At 34.0% G+C, this 18157-nt stretch overlaps 2 protein-coding genes across 9 annotated transcripts in view; one reads left to right on the top strand and one right to left on the bottom strand.

The window, feature by feature from the left end:
* SLTM (SAFB like transcription modulator) overlaps positions 1-18157 on the bottom strand; it is a 127905-nt gene that overhangs the window by 2376 nt on the left and 107372 nt on the right. The gene's annotated exons all lie outside the window — the stretch shown is intronic.
* MINDY2 (MINDY lysine 48 deubiquitinase 2) overlaps positions 1-18157 on the top strand; it is a 79330-nt gene that overhangs the window by 30329 nt on the left and 30844 nt on the right. For 7 of the 8 annotated variants that reach the window (XR_006218616.1, XR_006218614.1, XR_006218615.1 and 4 more), the window contains 2 exons: positions 1438-1596; positions 11848-11950. Coding sequence is in view for 4 of the 8 variants with exons in the window: in XM_042988758.1 (XP_042844692.1) it covers positions 1438-1596; positions 11848-11950 (262 nt within the window). In the remaining 4 variants the exon portion in view is untranslated. The remainder of the gene's footprint in view (positions 1-1437; positions 1597-11847; positions 11951-18157) is intronic. The other variant, XM_042988759.1, reaches the window with a different exon arrangement.

Below are 18157 nucleotides of genomic sequence, written 5' to 3'. Positions count from 1 at the left end.
ATTGTTATAATTGATGAACCTATACTGACTCAAAATATCACACAAAGTCCATAGTTCACATTAGGGTTCATTCTGGTTAAACATTCTGTGTGTTTTGACAAATGTGTAATATGACATGTGTCCACCATTATAGTATCATATAGAGTAGTTTTTATTGCCCTAAAAATCTTCTGTGCTCTGCCTATACATCTCTCCCTCTTCCTAACCCCTGGCAATCACTGATCTTTCCTACTGTCTCCATTGTTTTGCCTTTCTCACAATATCATTTGGATTCATGTATGTAGCCATTTTAGATTGGTCTCTTTCACTTAGTAATGTACATTTAAATTTCCTCTATGTCTTTTCATGGCTTGATGGCTCATTTTTAATTGTGATTAAAAAAACAATATAAAATTTAATCCCTTAACATTTTTAAGTGTATAATTTAGCAGTGTTAACTATATTCACATTGATAACAGATCTCTAGAACATTTCATCCTGTAAAACTATGAAACTCTAAACCCATTGAACAACTCCCCAGCTCTCTCTTTGTCCGTCCCCTGACAACCACCATTCTACTTTCTGTTTCCAGAATTTTGACTACTATAGATATTTCCTATAAGTGGAATCACATAGTATTTGTCCTTTTGTGATGGCTTTTTTCAGTCAGCATAATGTCCTCGTTTCATACATATTGTAGCATGTGATAGGATTTCCTTCTTTTTTTTTTTTTAAGGCTGAATAATATTCTATTGTATGTATATACCACAATGTCTCCATCCATTTATCTGTCAGTGGACATTTGGGCTGTTTCTACCTCTTGACTATTGTAAATAATGCTATAATGAACCTGGGGGGTGCAAGTATTTCTTCGTTGGAGAGGGAAGAGACACACTATTTATTACTCCCTCCCCTCCTTTTTTAATGAAGTATCCACTCCTTATGTATCCTTTTTCTGCTCTTATCACTTAAAAAAATAGATCACACTGACATCATATTTGAAGAATATGCTTTTTCTGTTTTGGAAAAGAAAACAAAAGGGGTAGTTGGCTGGGGTTTGGATGTATACCCAAAAGTGGGAGACCTTTGACTAGAAACTTTGTCTTTAGTCTTCCTGGTCTAAAATAGGCCCCTCATCCCTGTCAGTCTGTGTGTCCTTTCCCTGCTCAATTTTTATTAAATACTTGACATTATATATGTATGTCTGTCTCTCAAAGTAGAATATTAGTTATATGAAATCAGGAACTTTGTTTTATTCGCTGTTACCTCTTTAGAACTTAGGTTAGTGCCTGGTACATCATAGGTACTTAATAAAAATTGGTTGAAGGGATGAATAAATTGGATAAAATGGAAAATTAGAAGTAAATGTGCCTGCATTTAAATATCTTTGCTATTGTTGTTGTCATTGTCATTGTGGTTTGATTTTTCTCATCTTTACCTTCTCCTTTCTATTTTCAGAATATGAGTGATGCTATGGCAATCTTGCACAAACTACAGACAGGCTTGGATGTAAATGTAAAATTCACTGGTGTTCGAGTGTTTGAATATACACCAGAATGCATAGTATTTGATCTTCTTGATATTCCTTTGTACCATGGGTGGTTAGTGGACCCACAGGTAAGTAGAAAAATGTTAAATATATAAACACAAATGTAGTAAAAATTTATTGATTTGAAAAATTAATCAGATTTATATGTTCTAATTATTATATTTTTGTGATTTTACCTGAAATTAGCCAAATTGTGAGGTTAAGGGCACGGTCCTCTAGACTACTAAATCTGTCCAAGGCTACTGACTATAACTTCAAGGAGTTAGGAGTCAACTACAAAGTCGAGTCTATATTCTCACCAGCAGTTCTTATTTTCTGTCTTTTGGATTATAGTCATACTGATAGGTGTAAAGTTATATCTCATTGTGGATTTGTTTGTATTTTTATGGCTAATGATGTTGAGTATCTTTTCATGTGCTTACTGGCCATTTGTATATCTTCTTAGGAGAAATAGCTGCAGATCCCTTGCCTATTTTTATTTATGTTACGTTACGTTACGTTACGTTACGTTACGTTACGTTACGTTACGTTATTTATTTATTTTGGGAGAGAGAGAAGAAGGGAGACACAGAATCCCAAGCAGGCTCTGCACGTTCAACGTAGAGCCTGATGTGGGGCTTGAACTCACAAACCATGATATCGTGACCTAAGCCAATATCAAGAGTTTGGCAGTTAACCAACTGAGCCACCCAGGTGTCCCCTCCCTGCCCATTTTTAATTGGGCTATTTGTCTTTTTGTTACTGAGCTGCAAGAGTTCTTTATGTATTTTAGGTATAAGTCTCTTATTAGATACATGGTTTGTGTATTTTCTCCCATTCTGCAGTTTGTTTGTTTGTTTGTTTATTTATTTATTTATTTAGGGGGAGAGAGAGCAAGGGAGGGGCAGAGAGAGAGAATTCCAAGGAGGCTCCATGCTGTCAGTGCAGAGCCCAATATGGGGTTCAAACCTACCAACCATGAGATCATGACCTGAGCCGAAATCAAGAGCCATCCAGGCGCTTCTGTCTTTTTACTTTCTTGATGGTGTTCTTGAAGCACAAAAGTTTTTAATTTTGATAAAGGCCAATTTATTTTTTTTGTTTTGTTGCTTATGCTTTCAGTGTCCTAAGAAGGTTTTGCCTAACCCAAAGTCACAAAGATTTACTCCTGTAACTTCTTCTAAGAGTTTTATAGTTTCACTGCTTATATTTAGGAATATGATCAATTTTGAGTAATTTTTATATATAGCTTTAGGAAGAATCCAGTTTTATTCTTTTGCATGTGGCTATTCAGTTGTCCTAGTACTATTTGTTGTACTCTTTGTAAAAGATTATTCTTTCCCCCATTGAATTGTCTTGGTACTCAGAGTGATCTTTGTAAAATCACCCTCCCCTTGATTTCTGTGTCCCCCTCCTTTCCTTAAAGGCCTTCAGTGTAACTGAAATAAAATATAAAATCCTTACTAGAGTTTTTATGATATGCTGCATGACCTAGGTTCTGCCTATCTGTCCAACCTTCCCTCATATAATACTCCCATTTTTTAAATTTTTATTTATTTTTTTTACTAGTCTTTCAGTAACACTAACTGCCTTTCTGTTCTTCAGACATATCAAGCTCATTTCTATTTCAGGTTTGTGTGCTAGCTGATTGCCTACTGTGGAACATTGTTCTACTACTCTAACACATTGTTCTCCCAGATCTTCATGTTTCTGGTACTTCATTAGTCAGATCTTAGGTGAAGTATCACCTTGTTAAAGAGGCCTTTCCTGGGGGGCGCCTGGGTGCCTCAGTCTGTTAAGCATCAGCTCTTGATTTTGGCGCAGGTCATGATCTCACAGTTCATGAGTTCAGGTCCCACACTGGGCTCCACACTGACAGCATGGAGCCTGCTTGGGATTCTCTCTCTCCCTCTCTCTTCCTCCACCCTGTTCATGCTCTCTCTCATTGTCTCAAAATGAATAAATAAAACTTAAAAAAATTTTTTAATTAAAAATAAATACTAAAAAAGAGGCCCTTTCTGACAACTTACTGAAATTAGTCACCCTTCTCTTCTTGTCATTTACTCTCCCATGAGCCTGTTTGATTTGATTTTCTTTACCACTTAATATTATCTGGAATTTTATTTATTTATTTTTCTTTTTTCTTTTTTTAAGTAGGCTTCACACCCAATGTGGAGCCAGCCCATTGCAGGACTTGAACTTACCACTGTGAGATCAAAACGTGAACTGAGATCAAGAGTCAGATGCTTAACCAACTGAGCCACACAGGCGCCCCTATTTATTTCTTTCCTTGATTGACTCTCATCTCCTACTAGAATGTTTTATGAGGGCTGGGATCTTATATCCCATTGGATAGAACAGTGCTTGGCACATAGTAGGTTCTTAGTAAATATTGGTTGATAGTATGAAGCATGCATACATATCTGCACGCACTAACCACAATGATGGAGAGATCACAGTAGCAAGTTTCTTCATCTCTGTCCATTGGTAAAAGCAACTGGTAGTCTAGGCAAGGAAAGTATGGCTTATTATAAACAGGGTGTCTGTATCTTTATGGCATTCTGTCTCTGAGAACATCACTGGAAAGTCTAACCTTGTGCAACATTTTACATATTCAAGGTGAGCCATGCTGGATCCTGGCAGATGATAGTGCCAGATTGCCTAGGTTCTTGAGGAAAATGAGCTGACAGCCTGAGAAACTTAAGCCTGAATTCTTAAAAATTGTACTCAGATCATCTCTCTGACTATATGTGTAGCTATATATTGCCTGGTAGACTGTTGAATTCATATGCTTGAAGAAAAGCATATACTCAAATGTAGGACTGAAATTGTTCATCAGACTTTTCTGGTATAAACAGTGATTTTCAAACTCTTGGAAGGGCCTGAGGACTGTGATTTTTATCTGTTTTACTTAATTGTGACAGAGTGATTCTGCTACTGAGAAAGAAAAAAGAACAAGGCAGCAGTTTGAAACCTCTAGGTCTGTATGAAATCTCTCTCAGAATTGTTTGGTTCTTTGTATTCTGATTATGCATTATGCAAATAATTATCTCACAAATAAATATCAGCAGTTCTCTGGATGGTAGGCACCAGAGTCACCTACTGAGAGGGTATGTCTCCATTATTAATTGATAACTAACTCTTGAAGAGCAACATTTGGAAGCCAGATGATAGTGGAAATGATATACTGAGTGTGCTGAAAGAAGACAAATGCTAATCTGTAATCCTGTTCCCAGAAAAATTATCTTTGAAGAATCATTTTGTAGATTAATTAAATTAAGAGCTTGTTGGGGGCCCCTGGCTGGCTCAGTCAGTAGAGCATGAGACTTTTGGTCTCGGGGTTGTAAGTTCAAGCCCCACACTGGGTGTACAGATTACTTAAATTTTTTTTTTTTAAACCATTTAAAAAAAAAAAAGCTTCTTGGCAATAGACCATCATTAGTAGAAAGTCTAAACACGGATTTTATAAAGAGGGAAAGTGATCTCAGAGGGAAAAGTGAATGAAGAGAAAATAAAATGATAAACATGTGGATAAATATAAATGTGGGCTGTATCAAATATAACATTATCTTTTGGGATTTTAAAAAAAGCATTAGCATATGTAAACATAGTAACATAAGTTGGGAGGAAGGTAGGTAAAGTATTCTAAGGGCCTAGAATTAATTGTTCAAGAAGAGAATATTAACTTTGGCTTTGTAGGATTAGATGTTACAGTTTCTGTAACTTTTTTGTCCAATGTGGTAGCCAAGTGTGACTATTTAAATTTAATTAAAAATTTATTTTCTGAGTTGCACTAGTTACATTTCAGCCACTCAGTAGTAACCTGTGGCTAGTGGATATCTTATTGAGAAACACAGATTTGGAATATTTCCATTATTACAGAATGTGCTATTCGATAATGCTCTTTTAGCGAAACTATGAAAAGAATAGAAAACATAGTGGGTAACTTCTAGATTAGTAGAAGAGAGAAAATTTAATCTAAAAAGAAGGAGGAAAGAAAAGGTAAAGGAATGTTGAACTGATGGAACAGAGAGAATAGATTTAATAAATTCAAATATATAAATAGATATAGTAAGTATAAATAGGACTAAATCCTCTAGTTAAAAGTGATTCTATGTAGTTTGTTATTTACAAGAGACATAAAAAACAGATTGCAAGTAAAAAGAGGGGGGAAAATTAGATTTATATGTATCTGGAGACACCTAGAAAGTAAATACCTAATTGATTGTTCATTCCTTGGACCCATGGGAACTGTCAGAAAAGGATAAAGGTCAGTTTTTGACCAAAAAAAAAAGAAAAAAAGAAAAAATTGTATGCACCTAATCGCATAATCTCAAAGTACATAAAGCAAAATTTAACAGAATTGTAAATAGCAATAGATCACCATACTGGAAAATGTTAATATATCTTTCTCTGTAATTGATAGAAGCAGAAAAGAAAACCTAATTAATGCATATTTTTAAAAAGAATTAATAACTTTTTTATTTTTGAATAATGTCAGATTTATAGGAAATTTGCAAAAATGATTTTCACCCATTTTTCCTAATCTTATGTGACCTTGGTACATGTGTCAAAACTTAATTTTGGTACATTACTATTAACTATATTATAGTCTTCATTCACACTTCACCAATTTATTTTATTGTTTTTTAAAATTTTTATTTAAATTCCAGTTAGCATACAGTGTAATATTCGTTTCTGGTGTACAGTATAACGATTTACCATGTCCATGTATCACCCAATGCTCCTCACAATGCATGCATTCCTTAATCCCCATCAACTAGTTAACCTGTCCCCCCACCAACGTCCCCTCTGGTTACCATCAGTGTGTTTTCTATAATTAGGAGTCTGTTTCTTAGTTTGCCTCTCGCTTCTTTTTTGTTTCCCCGTATGCTCATTTGTTTTGTTTCTTAAATTCCACAGATGCGTGCAATCATATGGTATTTGTCTTTCCCTCACTGGCTTATTTCGCTTAGCATTATACTGTGTAGCTCTATCCATGTCATTGCAAATGGCAAGATTTCTTATTTTATGGCTGAGTAATATTCTATTGTATATATTTACCACATCTTCTTTATCTGTTCATCAATTGATGGACACTTGGGCTGTTTCCCTATTTTGGCTATTGTGTAGATAATGCTGCTATAAACATCAGGGTGCATGTATCCCTTTGAATTAACATTTTTGTATTCTTTGGATAAATACCTAGTAGTGCAGTTGGTGGCTTGTAGGGTAGTTCTCTATTTTTAACTTTTTGAGGAACCCCCATACTGTTTTCCAGAGTGGCTGCATCAGGAATGCAAATAGTACAAGAGGGTTCCCCTTTCTCCACATCCTTGCCAACACCTGTTGTTTCTTGTGTAGTTGAGTTTAGCTATTCGGACAGGTGTGAGGTGATAACTCATTGTGGTTTTGATTTGCATTTCCCTGATAACGAGTGATGGTGAGCATGTTTTCATGTGTCTGTTGGCCATATGTATGTCTTTGGAAGAATGTCTCTTCATGTTTTCTGCCCATTTTTTATTTGCATTTTTGGGGTATTGAGTTTTATAACTTCTTTATATATTTTGGATACGAACCCTTTATCAGATATGTTATTTACAAATATCTTTTCCCATTCTGTGGGTTGCCTTTTAGTTTTGTTGAGTGTTTCCTTCACTGTGGAAGGAAGAGTTTGGTTTTGCTTACCCTTCCCTTGCCTCAGGAGACCTATCTAGAAAGAAGTGGCTATGGCTACGGCTGATGTTCAAGAGGTTACTGCCTTTGTTCTCCCCTAGGATTTTTATGGTTTCAGGTCTCACACACTTCACCCATTTTTCTCCTAATTTGTGTTGTTGATGTTCCATAATATAGGATATTACATTGCATTTAATCATCATATCTTCCTAGTCTCCTCTTGTCCGTGATATTTTCTCCTGTTTTTTTCTTGAACCTGATTATACATTACTTATATACATTCATGAAATTTACAAAAACTGACCTACTACAGGGCTATAAAGCAAGTTTCCACAAATTTTTAAGGATTGAAATTATATAGAGTATAAAATATCCTCTAATCACAGTGCAGTTAAGCTAGAAATCAGTAGAAAAACAATAGAAATTGTTTAGGTTCAAAGAATCATAATGAAACTTAGAGTATGTTTTAAACTGTATAATAACTAAATCCATATTTTTAAAGCCCTAAATTAATATATTAATAAGAAAAGATTAAAAGCTTATTTTTTTATTTTTTTTATTATTATTTTTTTTAACGTTTATTTATTTTTGAGACAGAGAGAGACAGAGCATGAACGGGGGAGGGGCAGAGAGAGGGAGACACAGAATCTGAAACAGGCTCCAGGCTCTGAGCAGTCAGCACAGAGCCCGATGCGGGGCTTGAACTCACGGACTGTGAGATCATGACCTGAGCTGAAGCTGGCCGCTCAACCGACTGAGCCACCCAGGCGCCCCAAAAGCTTATTAACTTAATCTGTATATCCACTTTAAGAGCAGAAAGTATTAAAATAGAGGGTAAATATATAATAAAGTAGATTAACAAAGCTAAAATTCTTCAAATAAATATTCTTCAAAAAGAATTTTAAGATGACAAACAGAAGTTGGTGCCTGACTGGCTCATTTGGGAGAGCACGTGACTTTTGATCTTGGGGTTGTGAGTTCAAGCCCCATGTTGGGTGTGGAAATTACTTAAAAATAAAATCTTTAAAAACAAATACATAAAGTAACAAACAGAAACCGAAATTTTAAAAATATGTCATTTAAATAGCATAAGTTTCTAAGAATAAATCTTACAAAAAGATGTGCAAGACCTCTGTATGGACAATTATAAATTTGAGAGAAATTAGAGACCTATGTGAATGTAGGTTTTTATTCTTGGATTTTAGATTTTAAGGCAATTTATACAGATGTCCTTTTTGTCTAAAGTAGTTTAGTTTCAGTATAACCCCAAACAAAATCCCATCAGATTTATGGGGAGTAGTTGTGGAAGGAGACAAGTGGAGTCTACAATTTATATGGAAATGCAAAGGGCCAGGAATAGAAAATGTGATACTCTTGAAGCAGAACATGTAGGGAGGACTTGGTCTCCCAGATAGGAAATATTTTAAATATTGTAATTAAGAATTGGACCAATGACAGAGAATAGAGAAGCCAAAAAGACTATACATACATAGATAAATAAGCACTGTAGAGCAAAAGGGAAAGGCAGCCCTTACAATAAAAGGTGCTAAGGCAATTAGATAGCCATTAGATTAGATAGCCTAATTAGCCAGTTAGGTAGCCAATTCAGATTTCTAATTACATAGCCAATTAGAAAAGAATGAAATTGTTTCTCCCAACTCACGGAATAAAATTCTGTTCCATATGCATTGATGTTTAACTGTCAAAGCTAAAACTGCAAATTTGAGAGTATGTTTCTGACCTTAATACGAAAAGATTTCTAAAACAAATACGTTAATCATGAAGAACATTGGTAAACATGACTACATTAAAATTGAGAACTTGTGATTATTTAAAGAAATCCTAAAGAAAATGTAAAAGCAAGTCATTGAGTAGAAGATGATTATAACTTATAAAATAAATAAAGGGCTAACATGCAGAATGTATAAAGAGCTCCTACAAGTAAATATTTTTTAAGGTATTTATAAGCTATATATCCACTCTAAGAGCGGAAAATATTAAAATATAAAGTAAATATACAATAAAGAAGATTAACAAAGCTAAAATTCTTCAGATAAACTTTCTTCAAAAAGAATTTTAAGATGACAAACAGAAGGGGGTGTATGGCTGGCTCATTCAGTAGAGCACATGACTTTTGATCCAATTTAAAAAAAAAAAAAAGCAAATGACTTGAACAGGCACTTGACAAGAATGGATATCCAAAAAAGTAGTAAACATATGAACTAGTCATCAGGGAAATGCAAAATAAAACCAAAATAAGATACCACTATACAGGCATTAGAACGGTTAATATTTATGTCTTACAGTGCTAAATGTTGGAGAAGATTTAAAATGTAGAGAATTCTCATTTCCCACTGATGAAAATATAAATTGACTTTCTACTTTGGAAAGCAGTTTGGAGTTCTCTAGTAAAGTCGAGGATAAGCATAACCTAAGACTTAGCAATTTGATAAGACATATTCCCTGGAGAAACTCTTTATGTGTAGAACAGGATAAATGTGTAAGAATATTCATAGCAGTATTATTTGTTAGCCTGAAAGTGAAAGCAATTTAGATAGCTATCAAAAGATGAATGATAAAAAATTATGTTATGGTATATCCATACTGTGGAATACTATACATTGAAAATGAACAAAGAACAGCTGCATACCACTATATATAGCTACCTAGCATATAATATATTTGTTTATTTGGTTTATTGTCTTGTTTATTTGGTTTATTGTCTTTAGAATGTAAACTTTATGAAAGCATAGACCATCTCTTTTGTACACTGCTGAGTCTGCAGTTTCTCTAACAGCATGTAATACATAATAGTGCATAAAAGGCTCCCAAATGAATTAATTGAATAAAATACTAACATAGAGGGGCGCTTCGGTGGCTCAGTCAATAAAGCTTCCTACTTTGGCTCAGGTCATGATCTTGCAGTTCGTGAGTTCCAGCCCCATGTCAGGCTCTGTGCTGACCACTTTCGGATTCTTTGTCTCCTCTCTGCCCCTGGCCCTCATGCATGCTCTCTTTCTTTCTCTCTCTCAAAAGTATATAAACATTAAAAAAAAAAATGTAGAGATTCTGCCTATGAAAACTTGAAATCTTTGTATTGTTTATTGCTGGTCTATAGCAATATAATTGATTTTTGTATATTGATTTTGTATTTATTATAGATGTATTTTTTTAGATTCTTTAAGATCGGAAATTCAGATTCTTTGGAAAGACTTAATGAAGTTGAGTCACTAAAAAAAATTGCTGTAAACAGTAAAAGTGTTAAGAAAAATAATGAAAATCTAAAGGAATTGTGCCCTCAAATTGCTTCTTAAGGGTCTAGGTTTTCACTTTAAATCGAAACTGGAAGTCTCATTCTTTTGTGTTGTTTACATAGAATCATAACCAAAAGATCTGCTTTCAAAGAAAAGGCCTTATTTGGCTCTGCATTAAAAGATTAACAAGTGAATACTTTGCGTATTTTAACATAAAATGTGTAAGATATGTATATATAACGATTTTCACAGTTTCCTGCTTTGACTTTTTTCAATTAACTGCTCTTCTCAACAGTTATCCCACAATGGTTCAGAGGCTTTTTCCACCCTAGAATTTTGCAGGAACAAAGAAATCATAGCCTAGAGCAGTTGTTCCTAAACTTTGCTATGCAGAAATTGAATGAAAACTTAGACAACTGAGAAGAGAAGCAACTTGAGTCTGGAATTCTTTTAGATCTTTTTAACAAGCTCCCCAGTTTGAGAACCATTGTCCAGAGCATTACTTGTACACTTGTACACTTATATGTGAAGACTTGTGGTGTTCAAAGAGTAAGTATTTAAGAAGGATCATTTGGATATAGAAAGAAAACATTGGCCCTCTTATTTTATGTCAACGTATTTATATTTGTTTTATTATGTATATACATTATATATATATATATCAATACAGTAGTACATGTAAATTGTTTATAAGTAAGTATATTTTACAGATGGGATGGCAATCAAAACAAGTTGTTTAGCCACCAGAAACCTATTTTTCTTCAGTAGTCAAAGCAAAGTATAATGGAAGGAGAGTAGAGATGCCCAGTTTTATTCTCCTATAGCTTAAACTTTACATTTACTTTTCTACTAGACTGCCAAAGACAAAGAGTTTAAGTAAGACTCATGAGGCAAATGCTGTCCCTGATTAATATAATATTAACTTTTCTTCAGGAAAATGACAGTTGTATCTACTCATATCTCCACTATACTTTGCTATGAACTAAATAATAAAATGGGAAAATTTTGTGAATCCCATAAATTAATATCTTCAGATTTGCCTTGTTTTAAATGCAAAATATTAATTTTTTAGGAAAAAAACCCTGAAATTTTCTTATTTTTCCTCCTGAAATAGTTTGCTTTTTATTTTAATCACTTAAATGCATCTTTACAACTTAAGAAATAAAGTTGCATGTAATAATCCCATTTCATTATTTTTTGTATAATTGAAATATAGCTAAGCAATATTTTTCATAATATGTTATAGTGAGATGTAAACAAAATTAGAAACTCTTGGGTGTTGATTTTTTTAATAAGTAATACTTTTATACTTAATATAATATTAGAATAAAACCCTAAAGAATGATAGGGGTTTCTTTGTTATTGTTTTTAATCTTATTGTGATTAGTGAGACAGTCATTTGTTTTCTAGATTGATGACATTGTAAAAGCTGTTGGTAACTGCAGCTACAACCAGCTAGTGGAGAAGATCATCTCTTGTAAGCAGTCAGACAATAGTGAGCTGGTTAGTGAAGGTGGGTGAGTGCTGCTATTATCTGACATATTCTTGGCAAAATAACTTGTCTTATAATTTAATATCTTTTAAGTGTCATAAATAAGACTTCTAAAAAATACAAGTGATGCTACCTGTGGGAATTCAAAGAAGTAATTATTCATAAAGATACCAGTGAAAGGTTTTTCTACAACACTTTTCACTTCTAGAATCAGGCCTGGATTCTACTAAAAATCTTTGGAATCACTTGTTACCTTTGATAAGGTCAATTACCCAGGAGTTATTGATAATTACTCTTTTTTGAAAAAAGGGTTAGGATTATTATTTGGGAGTACTGAGTGAATTTTATAATTCATCCCTTAGTTGACTGAAATGAGTATTATATGCTTAAGTGTTCATTTTAGTATATAGTATATTAAAACACCATTTTAAATCAAAGTATACTCTGATCATCAGTTTTCCTAGTCCCTAACTAATTAAAATTGCTAAATTTGTCAGTATAGAAATAGTTTCATGTTTTTTTAGCTGTGTTCTGATCAGTGAAGGGAAGAGCGTATTTGAAACCAGAATGCTGTAAGGAGCCATAGTATTTGGATATACCTTTCCTACCACCTACTTCACTTTCTCATAATATGCACAAATACTCAGGCTGCTATTCTCCTCTGTTTAAAGGGTAAGCAAAAGAAAGAGAAATCATGAGAAATAGGAGAAACTGTGTCGCTCAGACACAGTTCTTTTACATGGGGTATATTAAAAGTTGATTATAATCACCACATTAAAAATTAAGTGACTACAAGAGATAGAACATGTAAAAGAAAATAGGTACATGAATTACATACTATATTGATTAATCAGAACCCAACTAATTATATTACTCAATAGATCCGTAAGTTTAACACATTTATTCAAGAAGTAAGTAGCAAGAAAATACAGAGTATTTTAGTGGAGACTTATCTTGGATTTTTACATGGAATAAACACGTAAGTGTACAGGAATATCAGTCACTAATTTGTATGACAACTCTTTCACTGCAACCCAATGAAACAAAGTTTAATTATAGGGGCGAGGGGAGCAACCAAAGGTGTTAAAAAAAAAAAACTTCCAATTAAGTTCTACTCACTAGAACTTTCCATTCTTTAACAAAAAAAAATTTTTAACGTTTATTTATTTTTGAGAGACAGAGAGAGACTGAGAATGAGCAGGGGAGGGGCAGAGGGAGACACAGAATCCAAAGCAGACTCCAGGCTCTGAGAGTCAGCACAGAGCCTGACACGGGGCTCGAACCCACAAACTGAGAACATAACCTGAGCCGAAATCGGACACTTAACCAACTGAGCCACCCAGGTGCCCCTAGAACTTTCCATTCTTGATCCAAACTCTCATTACTATATATTCCTAAAAATATTAAATAGACTATAAAGAAAATTGCCATGTGTAGATTCCAGCTATCTCAGTAACTTCCAATATGCTATTCTGTAGTACCTTAGGGAACAATAGGATTCAGAAAGTGTTAACAGATGGATTGATAGCTAGAGAAGTGATATTTTGGTGAATAGGCTTATAGGGTATGAAGCTGTAGGGAATGCTTGTTGACAGCAATTTTCCCAAGGCAGGCTGTAATGTCACTAGGGTAGGACTTAGGCAGTACACTAATTAACAAAGTGAACGTTAGCACCCCCAACAACACAAATCCAGTCCCTTTATCACTTCTTCTTTTTCTCGACCTGCTGTTATAACTAATGTTCCTATTTCTCTAACATTGATTCCCCAGGATTACAAAAAACTATAACTATTTAAAAAAAAAATTTTTTTATGTGTATTCATTTCCTGAGAGTGTGAGCAGGGGAGGGGCAGAGAGAGAGGGAGACCCAGAGTCTGAAGCAGGCTTCAGACTCTGAGCTGTCAGCACAGAGCCTGATGTGGGGCTCGGACTCACGAACCACCAGATCATGACCTGAGCCAAAATCGGGTGCTTAACCGACTGAGCCACCCATGTGCCCCATTATAACTAATTTATATAGTTATAACTTGAGAAGAACTCCTTGATAAAATCAAGGAAGGAATCATCCTCTTTAGTGCTATAGAATTTTTGGGTAATATGTACCAGAATTGATGGATTCCTTGATATATGAATTTTGTAATGGTAGAATTCTGCATATCAGATTTTTATATCAAGGAATAATTATACTTGGAATTCAGTACAATTAAAAAGCTAAACTAGTTTTTTGTTTATAAGAAACTACAAATGTGTAGTCTGAAGTAATTACTCAGTTCGAGTGGTTACTTGTATAGGCACTAGGAAATAGTATAGGAAAGAAAAGGCCACAATGGATATTTTTACTTTTAATGTAGCAATTAGCTTTCCTCTATTGTTTTCTTCTTCATATTTTCTTAGGTATAGTGTTCAGCTGAAGGAGTCTGCTTTTTCTTTTTGACCCATACCTGTAACTTTCCTTCTGAATCAATAAAATATCTAAGAGGTAGTTTATATCTAATCCTTCTTTATTAAAAGGTATTAAGCTTTAATCTTAGGTGATCTCCTTATTTTTTAATTCAAATATTTCATCACCATAAGGTACAGAATACAAGAAAGAAATATATATATATTTTTTAATATTTATTTATTTTTGAGAGACAGGGACAGACAGCGTGAGCAGGGGAGGGGCAGAGAGAGAGGCAGATACAGAATCATAAGCCAGCTCCAGGCTCTGAGCTGTCAGCACAGAGCCCAATGCAGGGCTCGAACCCACGAACCATGAGATCATGACCTGGGCCGAAGTCGGGCGCTTAACCGACTGAGCCACCCAGGCACCAGAAATATTTTTACTATCATTCTTTTTTGATGAAAAAGCAATGTTAGTTAAATAGAATTAGATATTCTTTCACCTTCTTTCAGGTAACATTTTTTTCTTTTGATGACAATACCTTGTAAGCAAAAGTACAGAACTTTCACATGTACATAGAGTATATATTATTTGTTACCTCTTCTGGATGGCAGTACTTTTTTGCCATTATACATTATCCTTGGTATAATGATAGGTGTGGCATGGCAGCAAAAATCAATAAGGAAAAAAATAGCACAGTAGCAGCTGCTAGACTTCACCAGAGCTCATCACTTAATTCCGGATGCTTTCTCAGGTATAATTTTTCCTTTGACAATTATTCCTAAGTTTAAAACAATGCTTAAATAATTCCATGATATTTATTTATTCAAATACTTATCAAGTCTTTATCATGTGCCGTAAACACTAAAGATTATAGTTTGAATTCATGTTATTTCTGATTAAATACTGATTTTTTTCCTGTTTATTTTGAAAACTCTCAAACACATAAAAAAGTTGGAATAGTACAATGATTATATGTATGCACTTTGCCCAAATTCACCAATTATTAACATATTGAAGTTTTGCTTTTTTTCTCTGTTCACATACATACATACACACACACTATTTCCTAAACCATGTGGGTGTTAATTACAAATATCACAGCACTTTGCCCATTAGTCCTTCAACATATGTCTCCTAAAAACAAAGAATTCTCCTATGTAGTCACAATAAATTACCACAGGAAATTTAGCATCGATTCAATACTTTTTTTTTTGATCGATACAGTACTTTTATCTAAGATACTGTTCATATTCTTAATTTTCCTGTTGTCCCAATAAAGCCCTGTATAGCTCTTAAGTTTTTTCATTGTGGGCTCTAATCAAGAATCGTTTATCAAATCAACTTAGTTTCCTGTAATCTAGAACAGATTCCTAATCTTTTTTCTTTTTTTTCTTTTTGGTCTTCTCTGATACTGACTTTTGTTAATAGTCCAGGCCAATTTTCTGTAGAATCGTCCTCATTATGGATTTATTTGATTGTCTACTTATGAGTAGAATAGTTATATATTTAAAAAAATTTTTTTTTAATGTTTTATTTTTGAGATAGAGACAGAGCATGAGTTGGGGAGAGACAGAGAGAGAGGGAGACACAGAATCTGAAGCAGGCTTCAGGCTCCGAGCTGTCAGCACAGAGCCCGATGCGGGGCTTGAACTCACACACCGCGAGATCATGACCTGAGCCAAAGTCGGACATTCAACTGACTGAGCCACCCAGGCGCCCCGTAGTTATATATTTTTGGTGGGAATACTATATAGGTGATATTCTGTCTTTCCCAATGCATCAAATCAGGTGGCACAAGATGTCTGCTCCTTCCATTATTGGTGATGTTGAAGTATGATTAAGGTGGTATCTGCTAGATCTTTTTGTTGTAAAGATGTCCTTTATCTTTTGTAATTAATAAGTAGTCTCTGATGTTGTGCTTTGAAACTTTGAAACTTTTAATATCCTGTTCCCTAGTAATCTTTCACCCAGTACAATGAGCATTCATTGATTCTTGTCTGAATAAACTATTACTGTAGTGGTTATGGTATTTCTATTATTCCTTCTACATTTGTTAGTTGGCATTCTTCTATAAAAATAAATGTTTTCTCCTCCCCCATTAAAAAATTTTTTTATCAATGTAGACTCATGGATTCTTTTTTATTCAGTGTGTTCTAATCCATTATTATCATTACTCTTTTTGATGCTTAAAATTATCTCAAATATATCCAATGGAGTCCTCTCAACCTGGATCCCATTTTCTTTTTTTTTTCCTTTTTTTTTTAATGTTTATTTTTGAGAGAGACAGAGTGCAAGTGGGAGAGGGACAGAGAGACGGGGAGATACAGAATCTGAAGCCGGCTCCAGGCTCTGAGCTGTCAGCACAGAGCCCAATGTGGGGCTTGAAGTCAAGAAGGTGAGATCATGACCTGAGCCAAAGTCAGACACTTAACTGACTGAGCCCCCCAGAGCCCCCCATATTTTTTAATAATGTCTCTTCATTTCTTGAGTACTTCCTTATTTTATGGCACAATAGAATGTTCTGGGCTCCCTACTACATCCCTGGCATCAAATTATATGAGCCCTTATATTTTCAATGGAAATCTGGGCATTTGTCATAGTAAAAGGGATTGTTTTGCCCCATCCTCTTGAGAAAAAATATTGATGTAATGTATTTGATTTTTGAAAATCAACAGTAGATGAACCAAAAAGGCAGTCATTGTTTAAAGCTATCACTGTGACAAAGTTCTGATTGAGTTTAAATTTGAGCACAAATCTTAGTGCCAAATCTAGTCAATATTTAAAAATAAGACAAGTTTCCTTTTCTCCTATATCCTTTTTGTTCCTTTTTGCCTAATTTTAGTGCCTCTCTAATTTCAGTTCCTTTAAGATACTTAGTACTTTTATGTTCTCTAAACTCTTCAATAATAGAGGAAAGTAATTTGATAAATTTAGTATCGAGTTTCTGGAATGAAGAAGTATTTTCAAAACTAGTGTCAAGAAAACAATTTTTAACTTAAATTTACTTTTAGTAATATATTTTTCTTATTACCATTATATTAATTTTTACCTTTGGTATCAATAATAGTATCAAGAACATTAAAATTGAAATTTAAGCTAAATGTTGCAAATAAACTTTCATTTTAAAAGCAATACAGATAAGTAAAGTGCTGTGTAACACTTAGAATTGTTTCCCAAAATTTGTTGAATTAGTTATGAAGATTTGAAACTAGATTAGGCTTTCAAATATTCCATGTAAATCACAGGGGTCATTTTAAGAGTTGGTAAAGGAATTAGGAAACATTGTTCTCTATAAGTCTAAATCAGGATATGCTTTATGGCTTGGGAGAAATAGAATTCAATCTGTATTTATGGTAATCAGCACTAAATTTTTAAACTTAATACCAATAATGCTCCTGGGTTCTAGTCTATAACTATAGAGTATAGACTATTGCTATAACTAGTTTTATGTCCTTGAGCAAGTCATGTATTCTTTCTGAGCTGATGTCCTATTCTGTAGAACAAAGTAGCTGAGAAAGACCTTTCTAATGTTGCATTATTTAATTTCACACACATGAATAATGTTGTGAGTTCAGTAATCTCCACTGAATTTTTGTATCTTTTTGAAAGGGATTTGTAGAGAGGACGTTGTGTGAGTTGTGGGAGGAGCATTCATAAATATCTTTCTGAAGGAAGCATTACACATATTATATAAAATATGTATTATATAGAACAGTGGTATTCTCAGCATAGGTATAGTGCTTAAAACTAAGACTATTATATAGCAAGTGCTTTAGTATATAACTAATGCATTCTACCCAATAACTTAGTACTGGGCAAAGTAATGATAATAATGGAAGAGG

Source organism: Panthera tigris, chromosome B3, assembly GCF_018350195.1.
Source record: "Panthera tigris isolate Pti1 chromosome B3, P.tigris_Pti1_mat1.1, whole genome shotgun sequence".
Taxonomy (NCBI): domain Eukaryota; kingdom Metazoa; phylum Chordata; class Mammalia; order Carnivora; family Felidae; genus Panthera; species Panthera tigris.
The sequence above is the reverse complement of the archived record's forward strand: the minus strand, read 5'-3'. Positions and strand labels throughout refer to the sequence as shown.